The 13,102-nt window shown below is 42.5% G+C and overlaps 1 protein-coding gene across 1 annotated transcript in view; it reads left to right on the top strand.

Moving 5' to 3' along the window:
- Positions 1-13,102, top strand: part of PLEKHG7 (pleckstrin homology domain containing, family G (with RhoGef domain) member 7) — a 48,217-nt gene that overhangs the window by 9,834 nt on the left and 25,281 nt on the right. The window contains exons 3-7 of the mRNA XM_005877033.2: positions 3,511-3,551; positions 7,860-7,955; positions 8,657-8,800; positions 10,755-10,850; positions 11,412-11,513. Coding sequence (XP_005877095.2) covers positions 3,511-3,551; positions 7,860-7,955; positions 8,657-8,800; positions 10,755-10,850; positions 11,412-11,513 — 479 coding nt within the window. The remainder of the gene's footprint in view (positions 1-3,510; positions 3,552-7,859; positions 7,956-8,656; positions 8,801-10,754; positions 10,851-11,411; positions 11,514-13,102) is intronic.

The following is a 13,102-nucleotide window of genomic DNA, read 5'->3' as shown; positions in this document are numbered from 1 at the left end:
CGGTCAAAATACTTAATGACCAGTACCACACGTGCACTGACAAGTTCAACAGATCTCTCACTGACTTAGGCATCAGCCATGAATTACTGGAACCAGCTGAACACCACTCTGCTACTGGCCACTCCACTTACAGAGATGTATGAGGTCCTCTTGTCAAGTAATTTGCCCAGGTCCAGGGACGGTCACCACCTTGGAGCTGAATGCTCTCTCCGGGCTGGTGGGCAGCTTCCATATCATCCTGTGATGCTAGGCACACAACCAATACCACACCCACACCCTTCCAACCCGGGTGGTACCCTGAGGAGGCAGAGGTCCTGGTAACAGCGGATTACTGTTAGAGGACATTAGAGTAGGCAGCCTTAAGGGTAAATCTTCTGCATTTTGAACTCAGTTGGGAAAGAAAAGAACAGCTCCTTTGAGAGCTGAAAGGAGTCTTAGAGATTACCCATCTTGGTGGCTATTAAACTGGTTTTGTTCTTAACAGAGCCCTTTTTACATAAGAACCCTCACTTGGAAATAAAGCCTATAAAACAGATCCAGGCAGAGTTGCAATATTTGAAAATGGGGTGGGTCCCAAAGCCTCACCTCCAAGGCACCCCCAGGAGACCAGGGCATCCTGCAACTCGGAAACTAGCTCATTCCCATTCACATATGTGCCAAGTGAGACCCAGAAAGGAGCCCTGACCTGACCCAGCCGAGGTGCCAGCTGGTTTGTGTAGAGCAGCGGTTCTCAATCTGTGGGTCACGACCCCTTTGGGGGTCGAACGACCCTTTCACAGGGGTCGCCTAAGGCCATAGCAAAACACATATATAATTACATATTGTTTTTGTGATTAGTCACTATGCTTTAATTATGTTCAATTTGTAACAATGAAAATACATCCTGCATATCAGATATTTACATTACGATTCATAACAGTAGCAAAATTATAGTTATGAAGTAGCAACGAAAATAATTTTATGGTTGGGTCACCACAACATGAGGAACTGTATTAAAGGGCCGCGGCATTAGGAAGGTTGAGAACCACTGGTGTAGAGGAATGGAGTCCAGGCTCCTGGCTGCTAGTCCTGCGTGCTCCCTGCCAGCCTGCATCAGCCACCTATTAGATGGAACCCAGAAGCCACCAGTAAATAAATCATGCCTGACATTTGTATCATTCTTCACACTTTATAGCTCCCTTTCACATCTACTGTCTTGTAAGACATAGCCATCCAAATAAACGTCTGCTGTCTCCTATGATACAACCACCCGAATGCACAAACCGAGAGGGATTAAGTGACCTACTCACGGACAGGCCCCTAGATACTAGAGCTAGCTCTGAACACAGCGTAACCTTAACAGAGGTTAGTACTTGTTCCATGAGACTTTGCACATGCCCTAAGCTGGTGAGCAACGAAAGCAGTGTTTCCCGAAGGCCGGCCCCAGACCAGCAGCTTCAGCATTACCTGGGAAATTGTCAGACACGTGGGCAGGGGCCCTGCTCCAGACCTTCTGAATTAGAAATTCTGGGGGCAGAGCCAGCCCAGGTATCTGTTGTTGTTTTATTTTTTTATTAAATTTATTGGGGTGACATTGGTCAACATGAACATAAAGTTTTCAGGTGTGGGTTCTATGTTACAGGGTCTATATATTGCACCATGTGCTCATTACCCAAAGTCAAATAGTTATTTGTGGGTTTGTTTGTTTGATATATTTTTTAATTGATTTCAGAGAGAAAGGGAGAGGGAGAGAGAGAAACATCAATGATGAGAGAGAATCATTGATGAGCTGCCTCCTGCACTCCCCTTACTAGGGGTTGAGTCCGCAACCTGGGCATGTGCCCTGACCAGGAATCAAACCGTGACCTCCTGGTTCACAGGTCGATGCTCAAACACTGAGCCACGCTAGCTGGACATTATTTTTTTTTCCAGCATAAAGCACTTTTATTGCAATAATAAAATTTGAAACTCATAATGTAGTGCAAGGGAGCTGGGTAGGGGATAGACAGCCATAATTTCTCTCACCAAACACTACATATTTATTTTTTAACAAGCCCTCCAGATGATTCTGATGCCACCTAAAGTTTGAAAACTGCCATGCTAAGAAACAAGACGTAACTAGCACATGATGTTTCTAAAGGAACTAGTTGTTCTTTGTTGTGTGCCTAGCATCGCAGCAGAAACCACATAGTAAAAGTTATGCAACGTTCTCCACCTTCTGCCTCCACGTCCTCTTCCCAAGGAGCTTAGAATAGAGCTCTTGTGTCCCCAAATCATGGTCTAATGCAGTGCTGCTCAAGCTTCGAGGTACATGTGAGTCACTGGTGAAATAGCTGAGTCAGCAAACCTTAACGTTTAATACAGATAATAAATGATTGAGGATGCAGAAAAGACCCATTTACATCTTCTGAATATTTGTGATCCTTTTCCCAGGCCCTGAAATTACCCTCAAAGCTAGAAAAAACAGAGAGACATTTGTTAAAACCAGATACCCCAATTGCAGTTCAAATTGGACATAATTTACCACCAGGCATTTGAGAGATAAGAGTGGTAAAGCCGATTTGTCCCTAAAGGAGATTCCACCCAAGCTCTCCTTTTAAAATATTAATAAGGTGGTCAGAGTGAGCAAGATAATTGGTTGGACAGGTGTCTTCCAGGGTTCCAATAGGAAAAGCCCCTTGAGCACACCCTTTGTAGTAAATGCCGTTCCGTAATTGCCTCCATCTGATTGAAGTACTATGCAGAGCTCCCTGACGAATGGAACAGAGAGAGAGACAGACCTATAAGACATCTAGTTTGTTGTACTGAGTCATCAGAACACCTCACCTAATCCTAAGAGACGATTCCCAGCTTTTTCTTGGTAACATTACAAATTGATGCAAATGACATGAAAATCAGGAGTCCAAATCTCATCACTTTACTTCCTGGTGATCATAAAAAAAAGTGTGTTATTGAACAGTGATGTCCTTCTCAACTCAAAGCAGCTCCTCAGGACTACTTGGATGGTGGCTAATAGCAACAATAAACCCCCACATAGAGACTGGTGATGTGCTGGTGTTCCCCTATTTCGGGAGTCTGAGTTCAACCACACCTGGGATTGTCAGGTGATGTAGTCATCAAGACTCAAGTTTGGTCGGGGAGAGTTTCTGGTAGAACAGTGTAAAAAATGTCCTTTCAGCCCCAACGTTCTATGACTCTCCATCTTAAATATATTATTCAACATCTTTATGACATTTCATAGATTTTCCCCCTGAGTGATCAAGAAAAGGAGGCTGAAAAATAGTCTACTAAAGAAATAGGACAATATTACCTTCAAGTAGCAATGGAATACCAACTTTTAGGTTGCAACACCGCTTCCTTCACTGTCTGCATAAATATTTATATTCATTCTGGGCATTCTCAAGGGAAGGAGAATTAGAGCAGGATGAATTCCATCTGACTCTTTGGAAAAGCAGGTCTTGTCAAGCACTGCAATGCTCTGTCACTAGCTACTCAAAGTTCTAATATGTTTTCTTTCATTTCACCCACCAGAATCCAAAAAGCCACGGTGGCCTTTCTCCAGGAGAGGAGCGGTGAGTGCTGTGCGTTGTCGTTTTAATTAAGCCTCCTGTAGCTAAGGAAGAGAGAAGGGGCTGAAGAGCCCCTCTATCTTTGCACACGGCACATGAAGTTTAAATTATATCATCACATCTGTAGTAGTGGCTACGGAACATGCCAAATCAGGCCATTTTGCGCAGCACAACAGTGCTAATCGCCAGTGGTTAATGAGCTCTGCAAAAACACAAAGCAATCCTAATACTGAGATGCTTTCCAACTCTAAATATATAACTCGATGTGGCTTTGGAAGCAGCTCACTCGATAAAGTCAATTTGCACAGGGTATGTATGCCCCAGTTTGCAGTCAGTGCTGTGCTTACGGGGAACATTGAAAAATGAATGAGCTCTTACAGAAACAGACTCCACAGGTACACTTCTATTTCTGGGAAAGCCGGTTGGATTAGTCCTGGTGTATGTGTTTTTTAATTCATTCTTGGTACCATCAATTATGAAAGAGTCATAAATCTACATCAGTGGTCCCTGAATCTTCACAGCCTACGACGAGGGCTGGCCAGAGTGCAGACTTTCCTCCAGGCATGCTCGGGGTAGAGGGAAGGGGCATTCCTGACTACAACCTCGCTCCTCACTCCTGATTTTGTAGGGCAGGGAAGGACTGATTCTGTTCTAACAGCAGTACCAGTTGCAATACCATCTTGAAGTACCGTAGCTAAATTCAAAGCTCTCTGAGGTTCCAATCCCAGCTACTCCACTTACTATTCTGTGACCTTGGCCAAGTGAATCAATCTCCTTCAGCTTCAGGTGCCTCCCTATGAAAGCTGGATGGTGATCGCGCCAGCCTCCAGGGTTGTGATGAGCAAATCAAATAATTCATGTGGGCTTATCCCAGAGCTGGGCAGGTCTTAAACACTCAATCAATATTGGCCATAATATTGGTAGTTTCATTTGTAATTGGGGGTTTGGAAAACTACTTGTTCTCATAAGCAAGTATATGAGTGACTTTCACATTATTTTTCCAAGCATCAAACATTTGTATGAATGTCTCAGTCAACTCTGGCTGCTGTAACAAAATACCACAGGCTGGGTGGCTTAAGTAACCATGATTACTTATTACAGTTGTGGAGACTGGGAAGCCCAAGATCAAGGGGCCAGCATGGTCAGAGGCTTTGGGGAGAAGTCTCTTCCTAGCTTATAGGTGGTTGTCTTCTCACTGTGTCCTCACATAATGGAGATAGAGCTCCAGTGCCTCCTCACTAACTTCATGAATGGGGTTAGTGTCATTATAAGCCCTCATGACCTCATCCACACCGAGTTACTTCCCAAAGGTCCTATCTCCAAATACCATCACATTGGGGGATTAGGGCTTTCACAGATGACTTGAGGGGAGGGACAGAAACAACCAGGCATAGGGACAGTCTCAACATTATGAGCTAGTAAAGTTTTACACCATTGTCACTAAAGCTGTTTCTCTTGTTCATTCCCGTTGTGCTCCTCTTTAGGGACCTGATTTGACTGTTTTCCTGGCAGGTCTGAGGCAGGGCCTATGGTATAAGCTTTCCTGGCCTCCTTCTCATTTAAATGGAGGCAGGGCCAGCTACCAGTCAGGTCTGGGGTCTCAGGAGAAGGGGAATCTCCCACAAGCTCTCCTGAAGCCAGGAAGGAAGGTGCCCACCTTTTTTATGGAAAGTGCTCTAAGGGCTGCCTGGGAGGTAGAATGTGCTCCCAGAAGGGAGGGCGTACCTGAGGAAGGGATGCTCTTACAAGTTGTAACCAATGTCTTTTTCTCCAGAAAGAAGTGATTTGTTGGGTGGCTGTATGTGTCAAACACTGGGCTAGATTTCTAGGATGCTGAGGGGCCCATTATCAGCTCCTCATTAAGAAGGTCAGACTGCCATGTACATTGAGGGGGAAAGTGTGATAATGGCGTGCACAATGTTGGAGGTGGGTAGGCAGTGGTGGAGATACACAGACAAAATAATTAGGGGGATGATAAAATGTTTCAGCAAATGTTCTCACTAATGAAGGGAAATTCATATCTCAAAGGCTCACTTTCATAAGGACCTAGTATCTGGTCTCCTTTAAATTAATATTTCTACTCGCTCCTTCATTCTTTTAGTCTTATTTATCATGTAATTCATAGCTATATAAATGCTAATCCACATAAATATAATAAACACACTGCTACATTATAATGTATTTTCTTAATATTATTACACATTTTCTCTTTTCTTACCTTCCTTTCTTCTCTCCTTCTTTTCAAATGAATATTAGTAATAAAAGCAAACACAGATATGTTTACGTTATCAGGCACTGTTACCGTTTATGTGTGTTCATATTTTGTATGTCATAGTTTATATATGTCAACTCATTAATTCTCACAACAGCCCAACAAGGCAGGTGACATTATTATCCCCATTTTGCAAATGGAGAAACTGAGGCTCAGAGAGGTTGAAGAGCTTGCCTGAGGTCACACAGCTTACAAGCAGCACAGTGGGGATTTGGTCCCCAGGAGTCCCAGGCCCTCTGGCTCTGAGTCTGTTTCAGCCCCAACATTGAATTGTCTGCAAATGTGTGGCTCCATAACCAGATCTGGACACTCCTGCCTCCTCTCTCTCATCAGAGCTCTCATGGATCTTGCCTGTTCTCACAGATTCAATGCCTTCTCTTTGTCAACCACTAAAATGTGTATATTCACGCTCAAATATCACATCTATTTATTTTGCTCCAGGTCCACATCCTTGGTTCCTACTGCAAATTTTCATTCCAGCCAGCTCTTAGTTATTAACTTTGGGACTCTAGAATTTGGGACCCTTGGTTCTTTCTCTTCATATTCTGTATCCTCTCAAATGCCCTTCAGACTCTTCTCATGACCTCTCCTTGCCAACGCCACCAGATGTCTGCTACTCTACAGAGCTAATGGGGCCTCTGGGAGGACTGTCCCCTCCCTTCTCACTGGTATCCACCAAGCATTTGGTCAGGTGGCTGGTCGGATCCATGGAAAGCCACAGCGAGTGCCCTCACGAGAGGCTGGTGCCCACCTTCCCACAGCTCCCATGCTGCTCCCATTGTCTCGGCCTCTTTCTTTCCCAACAGGCGGCTGCTTTTTTATTTCCACAACATGCAGTCGCTATGGTTTCAGACATCACCAAAAGGCATATGTCCCAGTTGCTGTAGGCGGTCCCCAGCCCTCTCCAAGATTTCTTTGCTACTGTTGAAACTAATGTTAAAAAAAAATCTAATAGATTTTCTCTCTCAGCGCCATAACCCTACCAGAGAAACCAGCCACAGCTGGTCAGCACATTCTGAAACTACAGGGTCTCCTTTGAGACACACAGGGAGCTGCCTAACAGATAACCCCTGTGTTCTCCTGCTCATTAACATAAAGCATCATGACCTGGAGACAATAGAACAAGTTTAAAAATTATTTGTGATAAACATTCATTTCAAATGCAGCCAAGTTTCCTTTAGGAAGCCTTGCACTTCTTTTGAAAGCTTCTCCCTGTTATGGGCAGTAAAATGAATTTTTTTAAGTGGATAATTTATGATCTTGCAACAGAGTAGTGAACAAGTCAAAAAAGTCACAATATATTAACTTTAGAAAGAAAGTTATGAAATGATGTCCAAATATGACACCATTAAACATTAATTATGATTACAATCAGAAAAAGGTTTTCAGTCGTTATCTGGGGGTGAAGATTATAGGTAGCTTAGATTTTCTTTGTTTCTCAAATTATTACCTTTGTAATCAGATTTTTTAAAACTAATATTATTAAAAAATAAAAATAATAACAAATAAGTGGATGGTTTCATCCTAAAGAGACTAGTTTCTAGCATATCCTAATATTCTTTAGCAGAGAATTATCGTGTTGGGCAGTTCCTTCAACACCTGGGCTTTGCCCAGTCATCTGCTAACTGAGGGGTGAACTAAAGCCTCCAAGTAACCTTCTGATGCTAAAGTCCTATAATCCTGGGTTTGGAAAAGTTAGAACTGTGAAAAACATTACATCACCCCACAGGGTGTGTGTGAGACCTAGAGTTCATCTATTTACTATATAACTATTCCAAGCCTTGGATTATTTTTTTATTAGTAAAATGAAAGGTTTGGATCAGACATCCTCACCAGCCTGTCCTCCAGATGGGACATTCCGTGGTCCTGTGAGTCAGACTATGGCTGGGAAATGGCTTTGCAACTGATAGTGGCTTATAGACAAAAGGTACAGTCTCTTCTCATGCATGTTAGAGAATGAACGTATGGAAGATGCTACCGAAGTCATGTCGTTGAAGAATTCCTGTTTGAAAATCCTGTTTCTAACCATCTTTAAGCAGGGCAAAGACAAGCACAAACACATATCTGATCTGGAACAGCGCCTCTCCTCTGTGAAGATTACAGACTTCGGGGGCTATGAATTCCACAGCCTTAAGGTATCTCACAAGCTGCTTCCTGAGTGACATGGCTTTTTTCCTTGGTTTAGTCACTATTTTGTTGTCTTTGTTCGTATAACAATGAAGTACAGGAGAGGAGCCCAGAGCTGGGCTGAATTGGGTCTGCTCTCTCTAATGCCCACGGAAACCTCAGGAAGGTCATTTCATCTTAACAAAAACCATGGGTGCCAGAGGCCTGTCCACATGTTCACAGTGGTTACTCATTCGCCTCAGGGCCTCAATTTCCTCGTTTAAAAAAATAGCTTGCTGTTGAGCTGACCATTTCTAAAGGTCGCTATAAACTTTAAAATTCTCATTTCATGTAGTTAATTTCAATAAGCTTTAGCAGGGAAGCCTGGACCAGACCTCCCAGTTCTGAGTTTGGGGTTCTTTGAGGTGTTTTTTTGCAATAAACTGAAAAAGGCTCATGAAATTCTCAAGCATAATGCAAAAAAACATCAATGTGAATTCCTTCTTATTGAAGCTAAAAATAACGTATGTCATGCATCCCAAAGCCACACAGAGAGAACTGCGGTTTGGGCAGCTGGAGGAGCCACTGCCGACAGGCATGCCGGGGCCTGCGCAGGAAACCAGGGTTTCAGGCATGCGTGCGTGTTCTTGCTGTACTTAGCGCAGCTCAGAGCTAATGGAGAACAGGTCAAGGTGGAAATGTTTTGTTCCTTCTTTCCTCCCATGCGCAGGGTAAGACCTGGAATGAAGTCATGGCAACACATCGGAAACTTCCTACTGATCAAGTAGACTTGAGAAAGCAGCAAGAGGCCGTGTGGGAACTTTTCGCGAGCGAATGCACTTATTTCTTGGACCATTTATTAGTTCTTAAGATGGTAATGCTGGGCTCGCTTTTTGCAATAGATGGAAAATATTATTTTGATTTGGGGGCAATTTGTTTTCCTCTTCCACCCGGAAAACAGGAAGTTGGGGGTGGAGGTCCCCTCTTTTAGGAGATCTTAAAAAAATGTGTCTACTGTTCATCTACTACTTGGTTGTCTCTTCATTCTTATCTTAAACATAGTCTGCCAAGATTGGAGGAGGTCTTCTAAGTAAACTATTCCAGCTGCCCATCTGATGTCTGACTTGCCTCTACCTATTCTCACCGTGTGCTTACACTTGCTTACACGCCTCTCCAGTCAGGGAGCGCAGATCCACCCTGCAGGAACACCCCCCACCACCACCACCACCGCTGGGCAGCTTCCACTTTCCGAGCACTTGCTCCCCCTGAGCAGTGCTGGGAGCATGTGTTTTATCAGCTGCAGGGCCACCGTCACAGATTTCCAGGCAGCCACCCACATGTAACGCAGTGGGGCTGCATGACATGGTATATTCGTAATGTCTACCAGGTAAATGGTGTCCCCGAGGGAGTGCCGTGCTGCAGCCAGATCTGGTGAGGTTCTGAGCAAAGAATCCTCATAGAAGAACCACAGGGCAAGGATGGCAAGGGAGCCATTGCTTCCAAGATCACGGGGAGGAAGAGCCATAGTGCTCCCAGCTTGACTCCGCCCATAAATACTTATGAATCCTGCCTATCTTGCACAGGAAAAAGCACTGTGTGAAGAGCACTTAGGGAGAACTAAGTGCAAGTCCTGGATCTGTTTCTGACTTGTCATGTGACCCTAGAAAAGTCCAGTCCTCCATTTCCTAAACCAGAGGTTGGCAAACACTTCCTGTGAAGGTCCCGATAGTAAATACGAGGTGGAGCAAACGTAGTTTACAGTTGTTTGTCTGGAAAATAATACAATAGTTAATAATAATAATACAAGAATAAACCCTGTGTTTCGCATACTCACAACTGTAAACCTGCTGTTGCCTCACCCTGTATGTTGGGCTTTGCAGACTCTGAGGTCTTTATTACAACTCCTCAGCTCTTCCATTGTAGTGCCCAGGAAGCCACGGGTAATTTATAAAGGAATGTGATAGCTGGGTTGTAATCAACATTATTTATGGAAACAGGTAGCAGGCCTGATCTATTCCGCAGGCTGTCATTTGACAATCCCTTTCCTAAGCTCTAAAAGAAGGATGGCAATACCATCTCTGGCTGTCTCATGGCATCTCAGCATTGTGATCATCAGATTAGTTTTCTTTGAAATCTGCTAAGTGACATACAAATGTCAGTCATTATTTTCTGCAAAGCATTCTTCTGTCAATAAGTTGATCTTTGTTTAGTTTATAGACGCAGGGAAAATTATCTATGAGGATTGTAGTTCTTCCTTGACTTGCTGTAGAGTAGCCTCCTGCCGGATGAAAGCATCAAGTCAAGAAACAATAGCACGGAGGCTCCCTGAATGCTTTCAGTCCTAGTTAATGCCTTTATCCAAATGCAAGCATCCTACCAGTTACAGATATTGACTCATTAGTTCTCTTTTTTTTCATTTCCTGCAAGTAAAAGACATTTGGATCTTTTGCAGACGAAGGTATAAATAAGCATCCAGCATGAAAGTTGTTTTGATCTCACATTAGTGCTCTTGATAAGAAGAGAACCGGTGAGATTTCTTGACTTCGGGAGGCAGAGAAATCCCATTAGAACAGATGATGTTCGACAGGAATGTTGTCAGGGCGCATATCAGCAACAACTCCGTCATGCAGAAGAGCACATTTCCCACATGTTCCATGGAGCTTAAATGTCACCATTGGTATTTAGGAAAATTCTGAAACCTCAAAAATACTGATTTCTAAACTGTTTTGTAAAGTTGTAGTCAGGAGGTTTTTGTTCAATGCTCTTGGAAAGGGCAAGTTTCAAAACTGAAAAACAGAAAGTAATCTGCATTTCTTCTTGTTTTAAAGATCTTCATGAATACACTAAAATATCTACAAACCCATGAATATCTCCTGGATGTGGATTCATGGCGCCTTTTTGCAAACCTGGAGGAGTTAAGTCAGGTGAGCCAAAGTAGAAAGACACCAGGAGACATGTTTTGAAATTCACCAGAGGGGTCATGAAAATGCATGTTTGTTCTATTCTTGTGGCTTGTATTCCACACTGCAATACAGAACATGGTTTGTTCCCCCATATAATATTATGGTCAGGAGGTCAGGTTAATAAGAAGGAAATCTAAACATTCATTGATATCTTGCCAATAGATCACATATATCAGCCTTCAGTAGCAATTTTCATTTTAACTTGGCTGTTTAAGAAAGTAAACATATTCTCAAGATCTCCTTAACCTTCATAAATGTTTGTTCTCAAATGAATGTCTTTTTCTCATATATTATAAATCAATAATATCTTTCCTCCAAAAGGAAGAGAAGAGATTCCAAAAAGAATTTATTTATATAAAAAACTTATAAGAAAATATATATTGAAAGGAAAATAAATCTGAATTTTGCCAGGAGGTAAATTGTAATGAGAAACAGCTGTAGAATGATATTTGAAGTTCATCAAATATTTATTCCTTCCCTTGGGTGTGTGCCTACTCTTGTTTCCTTTCTCTCTGGCCCTAGACAAGCTATGGTTTTGTGAGCAGTCTTTTTGCCATCATCAAGGACTACTTCGATGCCTCTGAGACTTCACCACCCATGGATTTCATTTCCGTGCTCGCGAAGGTAAAATCCTTTCAGGAGACCTCAGACTCATGCAATAAATTCACCCTCTCTCAGGATAGCTGTTCATATCTACTTGACTTTTTGTTTTTGTTGTTCCTACAAAGGAACCATCCTTTTCTCTCTGCCAACAGACGTTTTCAAAAATAACTTGCAGACTCTGTTTTCCCATTGTCACCTCTGCCGTGTGGGTTTTATTAACACAGAAATGCGCACACATGGAAAAGCCATTTCCAAGTCTGTCTTTTAAATGACTTCAATTTAAAGCAATATTCATGGCAATGGTTTGTGTAGGCCAATTACATGGTTCAGTTGTTCTAACAAAAGTGTCAGCCTTTCAGACAAAAATAAATAAATAAATAACCCTTCAAACCTATCAGCACCCTTAATAGTACCTCTGGTTTGAAAGAAGAGGAAAACCTGTAGGCCTGGTTTGTTAAATGCTATTTATTTCTTGAGTAGATATTTGAGCCTCCTCCATACTTTTTTTTTTTACTTTGAACTTTTTAGTCCAGTTTCTATCTATTCACATTTAGCAAGATTTGACTTCATACAATCCACTTTAAAAAGCTGGATTGAGATTTATTGAGCATTTACTAAAGGCTATGTGTGGGGCCAAGACCCTGTGCAAAAAATGTGCAAAACCAGGCACACTCCTGCTCGTTTTCAATCTAGTGGGGGAGAGCTTAATTCAAGAAGTACAGTAATAATTATATAATCAAATGGAGGTCAATGCTGAGGCAAACAGGAGCATAGATATTACCAAGGAAAGCTTCCTGGCTATGGCAGTGGCTGGGGAGGTTACAGACAGGAAATTCTTCCTGGGGCAGAGATGTTTGAGGTGAGACATGCGGGAGGAGGAGTGTGTTAACAAGGCAAAAACACATAGAAAACTAGGTATAAAGTAGGGAGATCCTCAAGTGAACTTAGAAAAGAGATTTGAATAAGAAAAACTTTGGAAAACAAGAGGAAGAATGTAAAGTGTTGGGAAGTAGCTAAAGTCTTAGGTTCCCTCTATTTAGATTCGGAAAATTTTTAAATTTAATGTTAAGTAAATAGTCTGGAGAAATGCCAACTTCTCATTAAAACATGTAAGCTTAGTCTGCTCAGGCAAAAACAAAATATTACAGACTGGGTGGTTTATAAACAACACATTTCTTTTACACTATTTGGAGAGGGGCAGTCTGAGGTTAGATGAGGATTCCCTTCCAGTCACAGACTTCTCATTGCATCCTACGTGGAGGCGGAAGGGGCTAGGGAGGCCTCTGGAGACTCTTTATAAGGACATTAATCTGACTCATGAAGGCTACCCTTTGTGAATTAATCATCTCCTGAAGGCCCCATTCCTAATACCATCACTTTGGGTGTTAGGATTAACATATTAATTAGACAGGGACGCAAACATCCCACCATAGCGTAAGTGCTCTTCTAGCCTCCTAAGCATGGGATGTTAATATACGCTTTATTAAAGGTCCATAACTCAGCCCACATATGAGTGCTTCCTGTTCCAGGTGTGCAAAGATGGGTTACACAAGTGTTTCCTTAATTGAAAAGGTGCTTTACCAGTCAGGTTGGTTGTGGTTGTATCAGAG

This window comes from Myotis brandtii, unplaced genomic scaffold (assembly GCF_000412655.1).
Source record: "Myotis brandtii unplaced genomic scaffold, ASM41265v1 scaffold504, whole genome shotgun sequence".
NCBI lineage: Eukaryota > Metazoa > Chordata > Mammalia > Chiroptera > Vespertilionidae > Myotis > Myotis brandtii.
This window is presented reverse-complemented; position numbering and strand designations above follow the sequence as displayed.